The sequence below is a fragment of the Staurois parvus genome, unplaced genomic scaffold (genome assembly GCF_062004578.1).
Source record: "Staurois parvus isolate SC_StPar_1 unplaced genomic scaffold, SC_StPar_1.0 ptg000696l, whole genome shotgun sequence".
Classification (NCBI taxonomy): domain Eukaryota; kingdom Metazoa; phylum Chordata; class Amphibia; order Anura; family Ranidae; genus Staurois; species Staurois parvus.
In genome coordinates this window covers 5,796,586-5,819,531 of record NW_028318492.1, presented here as the reverse complement: position 1 = coordinate 5,819,531, position 22,946 = coordinate 5,796,586, and the positions used below count along the sequence as shown (strand labels likewise).

Sequence of the window (22,946 nt, the reverse complement as noted above, 5' to 3'; positions counted from 1 at the left end):
TTTATGAAGGATCCACTTCGCCCAGTTGCTTTGTAAAGCACAAAAGCGTTATATAGAGCCAATTGAAATAAATAAACAGACACTTTTGTGTACCAGCATCTGACTTTTTGGGAAACTAAGTACGGCTTCATCATCTGGTCGTTGAAGTCCACCCCTTAGCACTTCCGCCTGGCAGTACTACAGTAGAGTTGTTGGTTTGAATCCCAAACACGACACCACCTGCCTGGAGTTTGCATGTTCTTCGTGCCTGCATGAGTTTCCTCTGGGTAATCTGGTTTCCCCTCACACCCCAATGACATGCTGGTAGGTTAATGTCAAGGTCCTACCTTTCCTTGCTGCTCCATGTGCTGGCATCCATCTTAGGTTTCTGCAAAGCATGGTGTTAGCCTTTTATGCTTTCAGGCCTCTGCGGTCCCTCCCCCAGAGGAGTGTGGTTGATCACATTTAAGCCTGTTGTCTGCACTTGCTCGTGTCCTGTATGTTCCCTTGCAGCAAGCTCTTGTTCTGTTCTCATTGCTCTCCTGGTAACCGACTCGGCTTGGACAAGACTATTCTCTGCTTTAACAATTTACCTGACGTCCCGTTGCTGAACCCGGCCCGTGACCTGAGTATTCTTTGCCTACCGTCTTGTACTGTCTGACCACGCTACACGTTTTCCCATCTAGCTCCCACCAGCTGTACGCCATTGGCGGCAGTCGTTACCGCAGCTGGGGTTACTCGGGGGGCCGCGACCTGGTCTCAGGCTGCGTCAAGTCCATCCCCCCCATCAGAGGCCCTGGTGAAGGGCAGCCTGGGGCTTAGACTCCGCGCCCTGAGGGACTCTGGTCTGTGGGTAGTGGCTGTCATCAGTCGCTGCATGACCTTACCATAGGCCTGCCTGCCCATTCCATCGCTCCTGCCCTGACAGTTAATTGGATCCTGTCTAAATTGGCCCTAGTATGTGTATGTATGAATGTAAGCTAGGAACCTTAGATTGTATGCCCCTTAGGAACTGATGTGAATGTACTATATATATATATATATATATATATATATATATATATATATATAATGTAAAGCACTGCGTAAATTGATGGTGCTATATACGTTCGTATTCTGAGCCTGATTGTCAGTGAGGCTTCCCCTTTGCAATCACCTGCCATGGTCAGAATCCTGTAGGCCTCTTCACTAGAGTACCTTTTGTTGGACATTTTGGCCACTAAATTTATAGGTACCTAGTGTGACTTACGGGAAAAAGAGCACCTGGCTGTCAGGGACTGCTTGAACCACTACAAAAAAATGTACCTGCTATTGAAAGCAGAGATCAGGCCTGCTCTTGCTAACTCTGCAGTTTTGTGTGCAGTGTATCAAGTGACAATGATCTACTAACACTGCACTTGCTGGAGGAGAAGGGGGGGGGGGGGGTTAAGCCTGTCTAATGTAAACACAGATACAGGAAAATCTCTGATAGGGCAGTGATCAATCACCAGATCCAGGCCTAACATCACTGGCCAGAATCTGCTGATTGATCGGTGCAGCACCGAATCACGGCACTGCCGTGCCATCGAGACTGCAGATCACGTACGTATATATACGTGATTTTGTGCAGGGAGTCCGCCTTGTAGCAGTAATCCTGCCATAGAGTGGAGTTAAAGTGGTTAAGATGCTGGCTCAGGGATTCCTATGTAGTTCTTGACTGTGTTTACAAAATTGTGACATAGATCACACCCTGCAGCAGCCTCATTGTGACTTACTACAAAGCTACGATGTTGTAGTCTGACCATTGGGGAACAAGAGACTGAAAATGCTTTCTTCTGCCAGCAGCAGACTTAAATTATCTCAGCCCATGTCACTTAGCTAGAGTGGATAGTTTGTGAAATATCGCAGAAATGTAATCATGCAAAAAAAGTTATTGAAATGTCCACTTTAAGGTTTGAAAATGAAATCTCTGTTAAAGTGGTTCTATGGGCTGAAGGTCTTTTACCTTCATGCATGCTATGCATGAAGGTAAAAAAACTTTAGTGTGCATCTCCACCCCAACACTTACCTGATCCTGATCTCGATCCAGCATTGTGCACAAGAGTAACAGCTCTACCGGGTCCCTCTCTCCTCACTGACTGAGTCACAGCTGTGGAGGCCATTGGCTTCTGCTGCTGTCAATCACAGCCAGTGGGGAAAGAGCGGGGGCAGGACTGGGCTACGCTCTGTATCTCCTAACACACAGAGGCAGCTCAGGAGCAAGCACGCACGAGTGCTCCCAGAGCAAGCAGCTTGCTCTGGGGGAGCTCCGCAAGGAGGGGGGCCAGAAGCACCAGCAGGGGACCAGAGAAAAGGAGGATTGGGGCTGCCCTATGCAAAACCATTGCACAGAGCAAGTATGACACATTTATTGTTTTAAGGAAAAAAAATAAGCCTTTAGAACCTTTAATAACACAGAGCAGTCAATTATTTACATAATTAGAAGCACTGTGAATTTGCAAAAGAAAGTAAGAAGAAACTCTGAGATTAGTCCTACAATAGATGACATGGGAAAAGTATGCCTTACACTATTTTTCGAGCATTGCGATACACTGAAGTGTTACATGTTAGAAACTGATAGTACATGTACTAGAGAACAAACGGCATGTGGTAGAAAGGCACAGAAAATCAATAATGTGAGTTGAGGAAAAATTTCAATAGGCTGGAAATTTTTATATATTCCTTTCAGAGTTTTGATGAGAATCTTTTAAGTGCAATTGTAAACTGACAACCTTGGTAAGCAAATAATCCTTTACATGAATAGTTAAGAAGAAAGACACATACATATTAACAACATAAGAACAGACCCTTCAGTTTATGCCTTATAATTTGTCAGTAAAGAGCACTAAATGTGATATATTTAGGGCCAGGTCAATCAATAGCAACCTTTTACTTTCTGCCTTCTAGTGTTCTGTTCAGTCATGAAAGAAATGAAGCTTTCCAGATTGTGAATGAACCAATAGCTTGGCCTCAGAAGACCTTGTCTGGGAGTTGAGATGAAATACTTGGTATAAGCAGAAAACTAATTACAGGTGTCTGGCTAGAAAATCCAAGCTATATCAAGGCCTAGGGCACTGCTGTTCTTATAACTCTGAACATGAGTTTAATTTGTTTCTTTGTGATAATTCTGACATGAATCAAAAATAACAATTCACAGTTCTATACAATTCCCCACACATTCAAATCAAAAAGGTTTAACCAAAGGACAACTGCATAGCAATTAATGTTGTAGGTTAGCCCATGGACTATGTCTTGTAATTAAACAAAAATAAATGGTCGGATGTATTATAATTACAAACATATGCTATATGTAAATATAAAGTACCTGGACATGTACCAATGTAAAAGGACACTAAAATGACAGTGCTGGTGCTTTAATATGCAAATGCAGACCTCAACTGTAAAGCAGGCTTGTGGACCCTACCCCTCCCACCTTCTAAGCTGATTAGTTAATATGGTCACCCATTATACTCAGGGATCCATAAAAAGGAGCAAAAGCCATGTTTGTCAAGGGTTTCAGGGCTCCTTGATCCTGAAACCAAGAATAGAAGGAAAATCTGGTTAGCTGCAATAAAATCATGTTGCCATTTTCCATTGGTACACATGAGTAAGAAATATGTATGAATGCATATACAATACACTGGCTATAAAAGATAATCTCAGCAAATGCCATAAAAAAAAGAATGCAAGATGTCCATGATCAGTAGGATGAAGTAGTGATCTCCCAGATAACAAATCTCAAAGAAAGCGAGTAAATTAACCAGTGGTTACTTTGGAAGACTTTGTAATAGCACTCACTGCATAAAGGAACAAAACCTTGAACCTTTACAACCACTTTAAGTGCATTTCATTTGTATTAGTTCTATTGTAATAACATAAAATGTTAGAAATGATCACCTGAAAATAATATTAAATGCTCTTTAATAAAAACAATATTTTATATGTTTACGTCTTATTTTGTGGATCAATAGAACCAAAACACTTCATTAACTCAGCTGATGTCTGCAATAAAGTCAAAGGGCTGATCCCTTCATTTTCTAATTAACAAAGCACATGGTCATTTCTGCCATATATACTTGACAACACTATATCAACAAAATGCCACACATACTTAAAACTGTAGCATTTATAAAGCACATAGCAATAACAAATGCAAAAAATAGCATTAAGTTTAATTAGTTCCTAAAGACAAAAGTGTTTTTTAGATTCCCATAACCGTAGATAACAAGTTGGCAAACCTATTCGCTTTCTGTACAAAACATTATAGAAACATGTAAAATTATACCATTTAGGGTACTTGCACACATTAAAACACTGATCAGTTGCTTTCCAGCCCTCTCAGAGCGAGACATTATTTTTTCTGACTCCCTGTTCAAGTGTCTTGTATTAAGAAAAATGCAAGCGAGTTTGGAACAGCGGTACACAATAAAATTTTGTGTCAAATTGCGTAAAAGTGCATCATAATTGGTGAGGAAAGCTTATGAAGAAGCTGTGCTATGATCTGCACAAGTGTACTGATGGCACAAGGCCTTTAAGGAAGGATGAGAGGGTGTTGAAGATGAACAATGATCAGGATGCTCCTCTTCATAAAAAATGGAACAGAATGAGGATGCAGTGAGGTCTGTTCTCAACCATGACCGATGGCTCACTATCAGAATGATTGCAGAGGAAACGGGAATTACCAAGTCAATTGTTCATGAAAATAATAAAGATGCCAAGTCTATGACTACCAATATTATATGGGTACCACAACCCACCACCTACTATATAACAAAAAGAAAAAGAAAAGCAGGGTGGGATTCTCTAGGTACAAATCAACAACACTAGTAAGATAAAAAATACAATAATTTTATTGAACAAATTTAAAAATAACCATATGACTCAAAAAGTTTGTGTCACATGTATATTTGTTACTTTGTTCAATAAAATGATTGTATTTTGTGTCTCAATTGTGTTGTTCATTAGTACCTAGAGAATCCCACCCTTCTTTTCTTTACCTTTTTTTTTAATTGTTCATGAAATTGTGACTCAGGACTTGAACATAAGAAAAGTGTGTGCAAAACTTGTTCTAAAGAATTTGCCACCTGATGAGAAGGTCATCTCATTTGCCAAGACCTGTTGGCACGTTTGGACACCATTTTGGTAGTGTGGATAACGTCCAAAGAGCCACTACGCAGGCTCTGAATGCTATCCCACTTGAATACTTCTAGGGATGTTATGAAAAATGGAAAAATCACTGGTTGTGTACACTCACAAGGTGCATACTTTGAAGGAGACCATGTTTCAATTGTAAAATTTCTCAATAAAATAATGTTTTAAATAGCATACTCATTACTTTCTGGACACACCTCATAGTACAAAGAATTACAGTATGTGAAAGAATTACAGTATGTACCAAATAAAAGCTATATTTCCTTAAAAAAAATTTAAATTATTTAGGTAGACAGATTAGTTCTAGGGTCTAGTAGCTAAATTTAGTCTGAATATTTAGGATTTATAATCCTCAATTATGAAGGGATTAATACCATGTAACCTGTGAGCTTGCAAGGGATAAGGATTTGCCTAGTCTCGGTCATGAGTCATTCCATAGGCATTCTTATCCCTGTATAAAAATGTGTTTTTTATTTACCTTTCTTACAGTTTTTCCATGCCACCTTTCTCATCTTTTCATAATGAACATTGAGCCAAGTAAGAAGAATTCTTTCTGATGTGGAGTATATATTACTTGACAAGGGCTCGGAACTGATCTTTGGCATGCAATCTATCACACTCTCATCATCAGTATTTGTTTGTTCAACACGTGAAAGAATCAACACCTATAGAAAAAAATGCAGTATAAGAAAACCTCATTTAATGAAGATGTGAATATTTGTAGATCTACAGCCTATCAGTCAAGAAAACCTTGTGTACTTAAAACGTATTCCCATTATTCAGAGGGTTGTGATATTTGTACAGCATACATAGAAAATCTAGTTATGTCAAAGAAATATACATCCATGAGGCTTACATAAATAAAATAGAATATTTTATATATAAAAAAAATATTTTATCTTTGAATCACAGCAAACACAAATTGTGGAGATTAGTTTCCTTTGCACCAAATGACCTTTTGAGATGATTTTTCTGCTGAAAGAATATTTTTGTATGTATACTGTTTGGATCTGAATACCACCACACTTAGCCTTTTCAATCAAGTTTGTTTGATTAAGTAGTGCAAAAAGTTGTTATATCATGCAAAGTGCAAAAGCCCATACAGACCACCTGCATTTCTGTTTTCTAAAGAGAAGCAGTAAGGGTTCCTTTACATATGGGGTCAGAAGATTGCAGAAGATTGTAAAAACAGGCAGTTGAGTCATGTTTTTACCACCCCACAACTGTCCCCCTTACACTGCAAAGGCAGCTAGACAGGGTTGTACACTATTCACGGCCATGATGTTTTGCTCAACAGCTAGGAAAAAAATGATCCTCCTTGTTGTGTTCGGCAGGCAGTACCATCACTGAAAGCGACTCATTCAACTGAAGATGGCTGTGTGCCCAACTGCCCTGCAACCACGTGCAATGTATGCAGTTGTGGCACAGTGGCGCAGCATTTACATGGTTAAAACAGGCGTTGAGGGGTCAACATAACGCCTCCTCAACACCTGTCAAACTTTTCTGAAAAGCAAGGTATTTGCAGCTATCATAAATCTGAACTAGCCTGAGACAGCTGTATACACTTTTGAATATATGGCTCTATAATATTAGGTTGTATCAGTACTATAATCCAGCAAGTGCATTGGACCACAGTTACATAGAGTACATACAGGAATATTTTGCATGGCTCCATTTACTTTCCTAAAATGAGGAATAAGCCTCTTTTTTATCATCTTTGAAGGGAGACCTGCACATTTTATAATAAAAACTAGCTTGTCAACCATCAAAAGTAACTATTAATAATGGATAACCATAGGCAATAGAATCACTGTTCTGTTTTTATTGTCTTTGTGTCCATTTAAAGCCTCAGCCAATCAGAGGATGCTTTGTATTCATTTATAGAATACAAGGCTTCCAGTGAATGGTTGAGCAGCACTGAGAGCAGGATGGAAAGTCTCAGTCTTACTGCCTGTATACTGTATGTAGCTAAGGCTACATATGTTTGATACAGTACTCCCAGTAAGCATACCTGTTAGTGCAGTAGTTTGTTTGGGCCAGCTTGGCCCAAAGGAACTATTTAACAAACTCTTTAAGAGGGACATTAAACATAAAGCTTTAAGAGATATCACCTTACTTTCTGTCTTTCTGATGAGCATCAGGAAGAACAGGAAGTAAGGGGAAATCCCCCCTACTATATATTAAACACTTTTTCTAATTGAGTGAGGAAGGTTTAGAATTAATGCCAGAACTGTATTGCTATCTGTGTTTCTATAATGGAGTTTTCCTCTCACTTCCTGTCCACAAGATATGTCTCAAATAGAACAGGAAGTGAACAGAAATCTCTTTTATGGGTACACAGGCAGCATTTCCTGGCTGAAAGAAAACTACCTGAACAGAGACAGCATTTAAGAGACATTTTAATGTATCCCTGATTATGCATTCCAAAATGTTTTGGCTGGAGTTAAAGTTTAATCCATCTTCAGCATTTAAGCTTTCTGTAAACATTGCAGTCTGATTAAACAAACTTATTTAGATCTATTGTCTATTTAGTACAAAAGCCTACCCTGACAGAATAAAAACTGAGTTTTTTTTTTGTTTTTTTTGTTTTTTAGGTAGGGCTCCTACTACATAGCTTTGGTAGATCTATAGAAGATTTTATAGTGATTGCACTTTCGGATTGCAAGGTATATGGCCATCTTAACTGATAAAAAGGCAGCAAATGAAAACTGTATGGATTAGTTAGCTCATCACAAATAGAAATCTCTCCCACCTTATATATTTGGAGCAGTACATCTGTCCATGAACGTTTACTCACAGACTGAAATGCACTGTAGTTAATAGGAAACAGAACATTATTAGCCGGATCTGCATTCTTTTTGCTCGAAGTCTGCAGCTTTTGAATCTGATCCTATAAAGACAAAAATGTACATATTTATGTAATGTATTTTTTTTTTATTTTAGATAAAGAACAACTAAAAATAGACCACAGTATGTTTTTGTATTGTTCATCATTTCAGTTTCTGAAGACTTTAAGAAAATGACTTAACTTTCTTCCCATGGGGCTAATGCAGCTTAGTGCCAGCTGAAGTGAGAAACATCACTGTGTTGGCTGTCATGGTGTGCATCTTGGTTCAATAATCTAAACCAGTTATATAATGTTATTCTCTGAAGTGTAAATTGCCACAAGGTAAACATTATCAAACAGCTGAGTAATACAGTACTAAAGAATAAGAAAAACAAGGGCGAGAAAACCATAATCATGTTATACTAAAAAAAGCTGTGTGAAAGGTGATTGGGTTAATGTACTTCAGAAACCATTTAATGTGACGTTGCCAAATCCAAGATTTTGTTAGCACAATACTGCGAGGCTGCCAGTTACCTACTCCCAGCAGTGTTGGAGTAAAAAGGTCATAAAAACTATATGTCAGTTTAGTAGTATGCATAGCCAAAACTCAATTTCTGGTCTGAAGACACATCAGGAAATAAGAGGAAATTTCAACAAAATAAGGACAATTCCTTTCCTAGACAGTTGTCACAGAAAAGGTGATCCTATTGGAAGATTTCACTTAACCTCTGGGTCAGGTGACAACTGTATGATTTTGGAATTCCCATTACTTTCTGTCTTAGTGACAGTGATCATCAGGACATATGGGAAGTAGAATCTTCCTAATGGGGAAACAAAAAGAAATAAAAAAACTGATTGGAGTTATAATACATACCAATTTAAAAAAGAAGAAAAAAGCGCCACTTACAAAAAACACCAAAGTGTCAGCAGCATATCCCACCCAAAATAAATTTTGGCAACAATAATCCAAATTAAAAGGTATGCGCTAATAACAAACTTATACAAAAGTGTATGTCCCAGGACCGCCCCTTGATGACGTCGGTGTGACGAAACCGGTTGGGCGTAGCCTATTTGATGTGGACGTTAGAGAGCCTTGCTGGTCTGTGCTGTATGGGAGAGATCTGCGGTGAGCGTTAACTGTATCTCAACCCTTTTTTGCGATTGAAGCTGGTGTCTGTTGGACACCTTGTTTGTGAGTTTCCTTATACCTTTTTTATTAAAGAGATAAATGAAAAAAACGTATTTCACCATTATGTTCTCTTTTTTGTCCCTGAGTGTACTGCATGCTCTCATGGAGGTATGAGACAGAGTGGAGAAGTTCATCATAAGAGCTTGGGCTGCAAAGTTGTTTGGCTGTGATTATTATCTGGAAGTATCTGAAACATCACCATATCTATTTGGACATCGGGTTCATTGCTCCCAGAGCACAGGCGCTGTTGCTGGTTTATAATCTGACCAGCCATTAGCTCTGGTGAGTTTATTTAATCTCCTTTGGTGGTGGATTTCTCACAATTGGTTCAAGTCACTGAAGATATATATATTTTTTTGGACACTAATTTATGTTTGGACACTCTAATTTATTTAAAACACTAATGTTTTTTGGATGATGACATACACTTTTGTATAAGTTTGTTATTAGCGCATACCTTTTAATTTGAGTTATAATACATGTTCTATCCAAAACTAAGAAAAAAATACTTTTTTTGATCATAGATACACTTTAATGATTTCAGTGGTTTGGATTATGAATACACTTTAATGAATCCAGTGTTTGGTGTGCCATTCATAGCACCTGATGCTCTTAGATATGAAAGATGAACATCTATAAGTGCAATATATGTAAGACAACTATAGCTTCTCCAGACCACAAGGAATGTATGTGAAAATGTACAGTGCAGTTTTATATATATATATATATATATATATATATATATACACTCACTGGCCACTTTATTAGGTACACCTGTTCTATTGCTTGTTAACTCAAATTGCAAATCAGCCAATTACATGGCAGCAACTCAATGCATTTAGACATCTAGATGTGGTGAAGACGACTTACTGAAGTTCAAACCAAGCATCAGAATGGGGAAGAATGGGGATTTAAGTGACTTTCAACATGGCATGGATGTTGGTGCCAGGCAGTCAGGTCTGAGTATTTAAAAAACTGCTGATCTACTGGGATTTTCATGCACACCCATCTCTAGGTTTTACAGAGAATGGTTTGACAAAAGACAACATATCCAGTGAGAAGTGTGGACGAAAATGCCTTGCTGATGTCAGAGGCCAGAGGAGAATGGGTAGACTGGATCGAGAAGATAGAAAGGCAAAAGTAACTCAAATAACCACTCATTACAACCAAGGTATGCAGAATACTATCTCTGAATGCACAACACATTGTACCTTGAAGCAGATGAGCTACAGAAGCAGAAGGCCACACCAGGTGCCAGTGTACCCATCTTCTCATGCCTACTTCCAGCAGGATAATACACCATGTCACAAAGCTCAAATCATCTCAAACTGGTTTCTTGATCATGACAACGGGTTTACTGTACTCTAACAGCCTCCACAGTTACTAGATCTCAATAGCAACTGCATGACGTTATCATGTCAATATAGATCAAAATCTCTAAGGAATGTTTCCAACACCTTGTTGACACCTTGCTGAATCTATGCCATGAAAAATTAAGTGGCCTGTGAGTGTGTGTGTGTTTATATATATATATATATATATATATTTATTTTTATTTTTTTCATTTAATATTGCCGGTGCAATAAATGTTTTTTAAGAGCCAGGTAAATATGAAACTTTATTATTGGAGGCATGCCTTGAATTTGCTTGTTTTGGGAAACAGTTAAATTAGTGGGTTTAGTTCCACTTTAAATAACATTACTGTTTAGACCTCTTTCACATGTTTATTGTTAAGGTCCATTCATTTAGTTGCAGTGCAATTACTTTATGTGCATTAGCATGCTTTAATTTGTACATTAACATGTGCTTTTACACATACACAGCCCGATCAATGGTTCACATATAGTTCTACAACACTGTATGAGATTTGCCTTTTATGAATAAATGATTGTCAATGTTGGGCCAGTGCCATATCAGACAGAGTCCGACAGAGCTAATTGCTCATTCGTAAAAATGAAAGATAAGTTAGAGCTGCAGTGCTATGCGATCCATCGGCCGGGGTCATGTATGTGTAAAAGCAGCTGCTGATAGACACCCAGAATTGCACACTGTGTGATTATTTTTTTTTTTTTCGTGAATGGCAGCACTAGTCTTCAGAGTAGCTCCAGCTGCCATAGACCAGAGCTGGCAATAACAAATCCATCTCCTTTCTAGCAATGCTGTCAGACAAAGGGGCAAACCTACCCAACCATGCTGCTTAGACAGATTTGATTGTGATCAAATGCTTTATGCACTTGGTCCTCGAGGAATTTAAATAGCATGAAACATTTTTAATGATAGTTCTTCTTTAGGGCAGCCCAATCATTTTGAAAGGGCAGTCAGTTGATCATCATACAAGTATAAATGAACCTGCCTCATTTTTTCCAGCCCACCACAACATATAGCATGTCCATGTCTCTGCATTGTGGTGTGATAAAACAAAGGTGGTTATACAGCAGCCTTTTTCAACCAGGGTGCTTTCTGGGTTCTACAGGGGTGCCTTGGCAAAATACCTAAAATGTGCTCCAAATTGCCCAACTATTGTGTACAAGGCAGTGGGTGATTCAAGCCTCCTTTTTTGTTACACAAACTCACAGGTTTCCTAACAAACTTTGATATCAATGGTTGATAAAGAGAACATCAAGCACTGCATAACATGCTTGTTTGACCCTCCACCCATCTCTGTCAGTATTGGGGTCACATTAGCTTCATGGGGAAGAGAAAATGAGGAAGAACAATTGCTGGAATACTAGTCAATACCAGTGTCCAAAAATATATTTGCTTTTAAATAATAAGTCACCACTAATGTTGGGTGTCTAATGTGTATAGATGCTGCTGTAATATGTAAAACTATGAGGTTGGTATTTTACATTTTAGAATGGGGTGTCTCGAAATTGTCCATAATTTTAAAGGGTACTTTGACTGGAAAAAGGTTGAGAAACTGTCAGGGAAGAAGAATGTCATAGCTGCACACACGTGCACGTGCTGACGTGCACAGACGTGTTATTTAAACCCCTGCTACAAACAGAATGGTGCCTTCTGTTCTACTACTTCCTGTTTCCTGTACCCTGACTCCTGTGATCCACTTGCTTGATTCTGACTACGACTGAACTCCGCCTGCACCAACCCGGCTCTCCCTTTTGACTATCCCTGGCTACCAGCTGTCACGGTCATCCACATCTCAGCTACACCTCTCTGCTGCTGCACCTGCTCACCTGCATACTGCTACCTGCATCCTGATATTCCGGGTCTTCACCTGCCAGCTGTCACCGCAGACCCGTCAGGCACTCGTGCCCCTCCCAGCTCGTTACTTCCTGTCTACCCTATCAGGGGTCCCGCACGTGAGTGGTAAGAGGACGCCCTCTCTCCACATCAGGCTCCACCACCAGGCACGTTACAGAAACACTGTTGTACAGTATATGTGCTCTCTGTAGCTGTCAAAATTAATGGCGGCGTACTGCAATGCATACCCATGTTCAATGTGTTCCGTGGTATTGTGCTGCCTAAGGGCCAATTTACACTATATGCAGTGACAGACGTTTTACCACATGGTAAAACATCTGTCACCGCAGGGACACATAGGAAGCAATTGTTTCCTATGTGTCCCATTCACATTGCAAAGCAGTCTAGCACTGCACTGCAGCATGCTGCAGTAACATGCAGACATGCTGCATTTTATTGCAGCTCACCACGCCGAATTGTACTGCAATATCAGGCAGCACAGTGCATTGCCCTCCCCAACATTGCAGTGAATGAAGTGTACATTTTGAACACTTCAAATGAAACTTGTACAAAACAAAAAAGGGAGCCGTGTGACTGAATCGCAAGTCACACTGCCCCCCTAGTGCAGTCGGCATGGAAGAGCGGCCAAAATGATGAATCGCTCCTGCCACTCTGTGTTGCAGTGTGAATTTGCTCTAAATGTACATAAATTATCACAACGCACTTACTGTTAATTATCACAACACACGAGTCTAAATGTGGCCTAAATGTTTATTTCAATTCAGACAAACTCAGACTCAGGTTTTGACTTCGGCCAAAAGAGAAGAGGGATTAGAACACCTCTCAGGTGTGTATTGCTGTCCGATGCTGAATCTGTTCCCCACCACCTCTACATCAAGAATTGAGCAATCAAGTACCATAGTTATCGGTCTTCAGTGAGCAGACTCTCAGCCACCGACTCTCTGCTTTGCCGCACTAGTGCTCATTGGAGCACCAGGCTGTGCAGGGGTTAGGAGAGGCTGAGACAGCTGTCAGTCAGTCATCTGGCTAGCTGAATGATGTAAGCCAACAGCTAGCTTTAGCCCGTCGGAGTTCAGCTGAATACAGATCACAGATGTGCAGAACAAAGTGCACTCTTTTGATCCCTAGGAGAAGTATGGCCACAATAGCTATGGCCCTACCTCTCCTTTAATGGCTCTGTTATCTATCTTTCATGAAACTGTTTCTTACGGCTTGTTTACACTTGTGAATTTTACCCTCGGCATGCTCGGCAGGTGCTGCCACCCGCCAAGCGCGGCCCATTCAATCAATGGGACTGCACTGCAACCACCCCACAGATGCACACAAGTTGGAAGCGGAGTGCAAAAAGGCAGGCAGATGCCAAGGGACAAGTATTTTTTGCAACTGTTCTTTCCACATCATTATCTTACCATGTCTTTTTTCTGCACTGTGTCTCTGTGTGGAGGTAGCCATCTTGGTAGATACAGGGCTTAGTTTTCTCATTTTAGAGCCTCTATGCAAGGAGAACAGTGAACAGTCCAGTGTGTAATCACCAAATCTCAATCTAAAACTCATGGGACTAACAGTCTGAGGCAGCAGTGCTTTAGATCCCCTGATGTAGAACTATAGGGCTGTAGACAAAGGAATACCTAGGTACATTTACATATTGGGAATTGCAATGCTATTTTTCAGGAAGAATTCCAGACAAAAGGTACATTTTTCAGAGCACTGCTTAGACATAATTTAAATGTATAAATATTCCCAATGATATAGCATCATCTTTATCTTTTAATCCTTGCCTATGTTTCAGTATAAGCTGGTGCCATGACTGCTGCACCAGGTTTCCTGTTTCAGGGTGGCTCCTTTCTCCAGCAGCATGCTAAGAAGCCACCCTTGCATGCAGAGAGTTGTGTCTCTCTACACTGTGTGCATCAATAGGAACACAAAGCCCTGTAGTCTAGGATGGCAAGGCACTCCCCCATTTCTTCCTCACCCCCCCCCCCCACCTTCTTCAAGCTAAAACACTGGCTCCAGAGTACACTGTTCACTTTTAACTCTTTCCTGTCAAAACCAGACGTTCAGAGAGGTAGCACTGCAAGAGCCAGCAGCATTAAAAGTTGTAAATTCCAAGTGTTGGGGTAAGAATTTTAATACATTGTTTATTAAGGAATGTTTATCTTATTGTGCTCAACGTGTTAAACTTCAAACGCTGAGGGTTTTTACTGCTTTAACCACAATGAATAACACCTTATGGTTGGGGTCAGTCCCAGGTTTCCTTCTTATCCGTGAAAAATGTTGTTTGTAAGTCCTTATGAAACTTGCACTTAGTCAATAGTTTCCAATATTTTATAGTCTGCTGCATAGAATAGGGTGTTAAATACAGTATGAATTTTCATCTTTAATATTTGTTTCTAAAACAAATGTGTCACCTATAATGTGAAATATTGAATTTCTGTTATAATTGATAGCACAACATCAAATGCTTTTACATATAAAGTCAGAAGTGGTGTCGCGCTCCACTACCAATTGCAAAAATGTGAATAAACAAATATTAAATACATAACAGACTGCTATTTAATATTTATTTATTCACATTTTTGCAATTGGTAGGTGAGCGCGACACCACTTCTGACTTTATTTTTATTTTCTATGACACAATGGTATGAGTCAAATGCTTTTACACTGGATAACATAATTAGAAAATAAGAACAGCAGTGGCCATAGGCTAGCAAATGACTGCTATTTCTGATGTATTTCACCATAAGAATGCATCACATTTTATATTTACAGGAAGAGCAACTTCAAAAAGAGAACCACATTTGTTTTCAAATTTACAGATAACTAACTTACTACTGGATATCATTATATGTATCTTTGAGGCCTGGTTCACACAATGCGTTTTTCTGTGCTGTTTGCAGAAACACACTACAGTCAATTTAACATGGTTTCCTGTGGGACATGTTTATATCTATGCTTTTTTGAATTGCTGTGTTTTTGGAAAGGGTCAGGGACTTTTTTAAATGCAAAAAGCAGCGTGTTTGCTACAATAAAGTTCAATGCAGAAGCTGCAGAAACATGTAGTGTGTTTTTGTTGCGTTTTTGCCACATTTTGCATTTTTATTCTGGCGAGCAACAAAAAAATTTCTCCTTTAACAAAAAAAAAGGAAAAAAAAGGAAAAAATAAGGAAAAATGCGGTAAATCCTCAGTAAAAATGCGGCATAAACACGCATGGAAAAATGCACTGCAAAAAGGACAAAAAGCACAATGCATTGGTGTGAACCAGGCCTAATATCTCCTCTGATATGTGCACAGTTTTAATTCTTAGTAAGAAGACATTTTATATATACTGTAGGAATTCTAATAAGAAATACAGATTCCATTGCAATAAAGTGAACAGTCCCTAAATACAGGGGGAAAATAGTGCTATTATATGCATTGCATACTTCTATGTTAATGTTTTTTCTGATGCCCTGGTCTCAAATAGATACTACAGTTCGATCCACTGAAATGAAATGTAATTGCCCCATTTTCTCACAAAGTACACTTTACTTCCGAGGAACAAATCTTTAAGTTTTTGTGTCTCTACCTGCAGTAATTTGAAGCTAAACAGTTGGAAAAAGGAACAGGAAATCAAGCACTCTTTCCATAAGCACAAGCAATTTTCACGTTTGCTGCTGACAAAAAGCAGTTATCAGCAAGCTGTCTTTGTAAGAGCATTTTTAGAAATCTGAAATTACTTTGTATTTTAGAAGCATACATTAATGGCCATCTACCACTTCTATTCATCTCATGTTCATACCCTGGTGGTCAATTTTAAGTGTCATTTGCTAGTACAAACAAAACACATTTTATAGGATTTAGCTCATAAGTTATAGTCATTCTCACATATTTTCATTTTTAGAAAAGTTCATGCAGAGACTTTCAGCATGGCGTAGAATATCATAAGCCCAGTCTGTCTCTGTTCTAGAATTTATTTCTTTTTTGAACATTTTTAAATAATAAACCTTACAATAAGTCCCCTTTGTTCAAACAGATGTACAGTACAGCAAGTATTCCTCTATTGTACAGTGTATATTGTACCAATGATCAAACTGGGAGGTTGATGTCAATAATGATTTGGAGGGCATATGTAAGAACTGCTCAAATCTCCTATTGTTAATGTTGAATATTGTGCATGACCGTCTTATTAGTTGAGCTGAAGTGCTTTGGTGAGGCTGCTTCCATAAAAAAAAACCTACAAATGAAATAGGAGGTGCTAATGGAAATTCAGTGGAGCTGGTGCTAATTTTGTTCGTGAAATCTACAAAATATTGGATGTCAAATCTACAAACACTTTTTTCTGAGCCCAGTCATTCCAAAAGGAGATTTTCAGTCCTGAGTATGCAAAAAACGCATTGCATTTCTTAGCTTGCTGATCTTCTAATAATTAACTATTCTGGACTCTATCTCCATGCCTTTACTAATAGCTACTGGATCTAAAATGATTTGGCAGACTGAAATATTTCTTCAGATTTTCTACTTTTTGCTTTTAAGATTTTTGTATTAGTATAGCACATAATTTTTGTCCTATGTGGTATATATATTTTTTTGTTTAATATTTACACGTGAAGATTTGCATATTTGTGTCATACACATAATATTGTTCTTAGGTTCACATATCAGAGGTTATGCGTTTATGTGTGTTGCATACACAGAAAAGGTAATAGTTTAATAGAGAGGGTGTGGAGGAGCGCTGTTATAAACAATCACTAAGTTTTCTTTTACCACTGAAAAAAATATACGGCTGGTTGCTTTAAACAATAAATCCTTTTCTGGTTCAGTTTTTATAAATAATTTGCAGTGTGATTATCAGTCATGTTTTATGCACAGTTACGCACAATGCTAGTAGGAAAATTGGATGTGTTGACTACAGAATAATTTTATTTCCCATAGAAATAAGGGTTTATTCACACAGAAAAGAAAATAGGCAGATTGTGTTTTTTCCATCTGTTGTCAGTTTACTAACAAATATGCAGATCACTACTTCTGACCCTAATAAAACCATTTTAGGTGGATATTATTAAAATTTAGGCATTGCTATGATCTAAAAATAATGAATGTTTACAACTGAACTCCAAGAAAATAGCTAGATGCACAGATGAAGAACACATATGGGAGCTATTTTACTTGCTAAAGGATTTGTATATGTCCATACACCCTCTAAATTTACACAGATCTGCCACATAGCACAACTTTGTGTGATTGGGCAGTTGATCTGATTATCCATGCTGTAGTTAAGTAACACTTACAGGTCTTGTTACACCACCATCCTGTAACTGGACAGTGAAAGGAGCAGCAGACTGGTGAGCTCATCTCTTTGCCACTCTGCTCTCTCTTGTTAGCACATGAGCACTGCAGTACAACTGATCAGTTCCTTGTGCTGATTCTCTGCTGATTTTAATCAAAAATGATTAAATAGTCTACGTGCACTCAACCCAAGACATCCCATTCAGGCTGTGGAGGAGGTTGGTGCTGTGGCTCCTGTAAACCCAGAACGTCCATATATATATATATATATATATATATATATATATATATATATATATATATATACAGTCATGGCCGAAATTGTTGGCACCCTTGATATTTTTCCTGAAAATCAAGTATTTCACACAAAAAAGGTATTGCATTAACACATGTTTTGCTATACACATGTTTATTCCCTTTGTATGTATTGGAACAAATATAAAACAGAGGCAGAAAAGCAAATATGACATAATGTCACACAAAACCCCAAAAATGGGCTGGACAAAAGTATTGGCACCCTTAACTTAATATTTGGTTGCACACCCTTTGGAAAACATAACTGAAATCAGTCGCTTCCTATAACCATCAATAAGCTTCTGACACCTCTCACCCGGAATTTTGGACCACTCTTCCTTTGCAAACAGCTCCAGGTCTCTCTTATTGGAAGGACACCTTTTCCCAACAGCAATTTTAAGATCTCTCCACAGGTGTTCAATGGGATTTAGATCTGGGCTCATTGCTGGCCACTTCAGAACTCTCCAGCGCTTCTTTGCCATCCATTTCTGAGTGCTTTTTGACGTATGTTTGGGGTCATTGTCCTGCTGGAAGACCCAGGATCTTGGACGCAAACCCAGCTTTCTGACACTGGGCCCTACAGTGCGACCCAAAATCCTTTGGTAATCCTCAGATTTCATGATGCCTTGCACACAGTCAAGGCACCCAGTGCCAGAGGCAGCAAAACAACCCCAAAACATCATTGAACCTCCACCATATTTTACCGTAGGTACTGTGTTTTGTTCTTTGTAGGCCTCATTCCGTTTTCGGTAAACAGTAGAATGATGTGCTTTACCGAAAAGCTCTATCTTGGTCTCATCTGTCCACAAGACGTTTTCCCAGAAGGCTTTTGGCTTACTCAAGTACATTTTGGCAAACTGTAGTCTTGCTTTTTTATGTCTCTGTGTCAGCAGTGGGGTCCTCCTGGGTCTCCTGCCATAGCGTTTCATTTCATTTAAATGTCGACGGATAGTTCGCGCTGACACTGATGCTCCCTGAGCCTGCAGGACAGCTTGAATGTCTTTGGAACATGTTTGGGGCTGCTTATCCACCATCCGGACTATTCTGCGTTGCAATCTTTCATCAATTTTCCTCATCCGTCCACGACCAGGGAGATTAGCTACAGTGCCATGGGTTGCAAACTTCTTGATAATGTTGCGCACTGTGGACAAAGGCAAATCTAGTTCTCTGGAGATGGACTTGTAACCTTGAGATTGTTGATATTTTGCCACAATTTTGGTTCTCAGGTCCTCAGACAGTTCTCGTCTCCTCTTTCTGTTGTCCATGCTTAGTGTGGCACAGACAGACACACAATGCAAAGGTTAAGTGAACGTCTCTCCTTTTTATCTGCTTTCAGGTGTGATTTCTATATTGCCCACACCTGTTACTTGCCCCAGGTGAGTTTACAGGAGCATCACATGCTTGTAACATTCTTATTTATCCGCAGTTGTGAAAGGGTGCCAATACTTTTGTCCAGCCCATTTTTGGAGGTTTGTGTGACATTATGTCGAATTTGCTTTCTTTCCTCCCTTTTTTTGTTTTGTCCCAATACACACAAAGGGAATAAACATGTGTATAGCAAAACATGTGTTAATGCAATACGTTTCGTGAGAAATACATGATTTCCTGGAGAAATATCAAGGGTGCCAACAATTTCGGCCATGACTGTATATACACACACACACACACACTATATTGCCAGAAGTATTGGGATGCCTGCCTTTACACGCACATAAACTTCCCAGTATTAGTCTGTAGGGTTCCATATTGAGTTGGCCCACCCTCTGCAGCTATAACAGCTTCAATTTTTTCTGGGAAGGCTGTCCACAAGGTTTAGGAGTGTGTCTGTGGGAATGTTAGACCATTCTTCTAGAAGAGCAAATGTGAGGTCAGGCACTGATGTCAGAAAAGAAGGCCTGGATGCAGCTGCTCAGTCATGGAAACCCATTCCACGAAACTCTCTACGCACTGCTGTTGTGCTAATCTGAAGGCCACATGAAGTTTGGAGGTCTTTAGCTATTGACCCTGCAGTTAGTGACTTCTGCACACTGCGTTTCAGCATCTACTGACCCTGCTCTATCATTTTACTTGGCCTGCCACTTAAGGTGCTTTTGTTCCCAGTTACTTCCACTTTGTTATAATACCACTAACAGTTGACCGTGGAATATTTAGCAGCAATGAAATGTCATGGATGGACTTATTGCACAGGTGGCAACCTATCATGGTACCATGCTTGAATTCACTGAGCTCCTGAGAACGTTCCATTCTTTCACAAATGTTTGTAGAAGCAGTCTGCATGCCTAGGTGCTTAATTTTATACACTTGTGGCCATGGAGATGATTGGAACACCATAATCCAATGATTTGGAGGTGTGTCCCAATACTTTTGGCAGCATAGTATGTGTGTATGTGTGTATATATATATATATATATATATATATATACACATATATATAAAATGACAGAGCGGGGTCAGTGCATGCAATATGCTCTTACTTTTGGCAATATAGTGTATATGTGTGTGTGTGTGTATATATATATATATATATATATATATATATATATATAGTCAGCACTTGACCAAAACCTGGTGGTAAAACATACCCTTATTAGCAAATAGGATAAGAATCCATGAGTATACAACTGCTTTTAATGTTAATACTAGAGATGAGCGAATCGAACTTGGCGAAGTGGAATTCGTTTCGAATATTAGGAAAAATTCGATTCGCGCCGAATCCGAAAATTAGCATACTTCGGATGCGCGAATCGAAAATTTTCCAAAAATGGCGGCGACATGTGTGGCGACGGAGCGGGGATCTCTGGGAAGGTGCGCAGACAAGGCGCCCTGACCCATAATGCATTCATTCATGACATGTGATCGCATTAGCCAATCAGCAGCCAGTCAGCCAGCACTGTGTAATGGTGGAGCTATAAATTGCGGCCATCTTATAATTCTCCATTTGCCTCCGGTCATTCAAGAGAGACAGACCTCTCTGTATTAGGGACAGAGTTAGGGCCACAGATACTTTAGGGACACAGAATTGTTACTTAGGGACACAGAATTGTTACTCAGGGACACAGAACTGTTACTCAGGGACAGACACAGAATTGTTACTGAGGGACACAGAATTGTTACTGAGGGACACAGAATTGATACTCAGGGACACAGAACTGTTACTCAGGGACACAGAACTGTTACTCAGGGACAGACACAGAATTGTTACTGAGGGACACAGAATTGTTACTGAGGGACACAGAATTGTTACTCAGGGACAGACACAGAATTGTTACTGAGGGACACAGAACTGTTACTCAGGAACACAGAACTGTTACTCAGGGACACAGAACTGTTACTCAGGGACACAGAATTGTTACTCAGGGACAGACACAGAATTGTTACTGAGGGACACAGAATTGTTACTGAGGGACACAGAATTGTTACTGAGGGACACAGAATTGTTACTGAGGGACACAGAATTGTTACTCAGGGACACAGAACTGTTACTCAGGGACACAGAATTGTTACTCAGGGACAGACACAGAATTGTTACTGAGGGACACAGAATTGTTACTGAGGGACACAGAATTGTTACTGAGGGACAGACACAGAATTGTTACTGAGGGACACAGAATTGTTACTGAGGGACACAGAATTGTTACTGAGGGACACAGAATTGTTACTGAGGGACACAGAATTGTTACTCAGTGACAGACACAGAATTGTTACTGAGGGACACAGAATTGTTACTGAGGGACACAGAATTGTTACTCAGGGACACAGAACTGTTACTCAGGGACACAGAATTGTTACTCAGGGACACAGAACTGTTACTCAGGGACAGACACAGAATTGTTACTGAGGGACACAGAATTGTTACTGAGGGACACAGAATTGTTACTGAGGGACACAGAATTGTTACTCAGGGACACAGAATTGTTACTGAGGGACACAGAATTGTTACTCAGGGATACAGAACTGTTACTCAAGGACACAGAATTGTTACTCAGGGACACAGAACTGTTACTCAGGGACACAGAATTGTTACTCAGGGACAGACACAGAATTGTTACTGAGGGACACAGAATTGTTACTGAGGGACACAGAATTGTTACTCAGGGACAGACACAGAATTGTTCCTGAGGGACACAGAATTGTTACTCAGGGACACAGAATTGTTACTCAGGGACACAGAACTGTTACTCAGGGACACAGAATTGTTACTCAGGGACACAGAACTGTTACTCAGGGACACAGAATTGTTACTCAGGGACAGACACAGAATTGTTACTGAGGGACACAGAATTGTTACTGAGGGACACAGAATTGTTACTCAGGGACACAGAATTGTTACTCAGGGACACAGAACTGTTACTCAGGGACACAGAACTGTTACTCAGGGACACAGAATTGTTACTCAGGGACACAGAACTGTTACTCAGGGACACAGAATTGTTACTCAGGGACAGACACAGAATTGTTACTGAGGGACACAGAATTGTTACTGAGGGACACAGAATTGTTACTGAGGGACACAGAATTGATACTGAGGGACAGACACAGAATTGTTACTGAGGGACACAGAATTGTTACTGAGGGACACAGAATTGTTACTGAGGGACACAGAATTGTTACTCAGGGACACAGAATTGTTACTCAGGGACACGGAATTGTTACTCAGGGACACAGAACTGTTACTCAGGGACACAGAATTGTTACTGAGGGACACAGAATTGTTACTGAGGGACACAGAACTGTTACTCAGGGACACAGAACTGTTACTCAGGGACACAGAATTGTTACTCAGGGACACAGAACTGTTACTCAGGGACACATAATTGTTACTCAGGGACAGACACAGAATTGTTACTGAGGGACACAGAATTGTTACTGAGGGACACAGAATTGTTACTGAGGGACACAGAATTGTTACTGAGGGACACAGAATTGTTACTCAGGGACACAGAACTGTTACTCAGGGACACAGAATATTTACTCAGGGATACAGAACTGTTACTCAGGGA

General features: G+C 39.6%; 1 protein-coding gene across 1 annotated transcript in view; it reads right to left on the bottom strand.

The window, feature by feature from the left end:
* Positions 1–22,946, bottom strand: part of CFAP47 (cilia and flagella associated protein 47) — a 772,366-nt gene that overhangs the window by 506,848 nt on the left and 242,572 nt on the right. Inside the window, exons 33-34 of the mRNA XM_089653003.1 lie at positions 7,901–8,038; positions 5,627–5,813 (exon numbers count right to left, since the gene is read on the bottom strand). Coding sequence (XP_089509129.1) covers positions 5,627–5,813; positions 7,901–8,038 — 325 coding nt within the window. The remainder of the gene's footprint in view (positions 1–5,626; positions 5,814–7,900; positions 8,039–22,946) is intronic.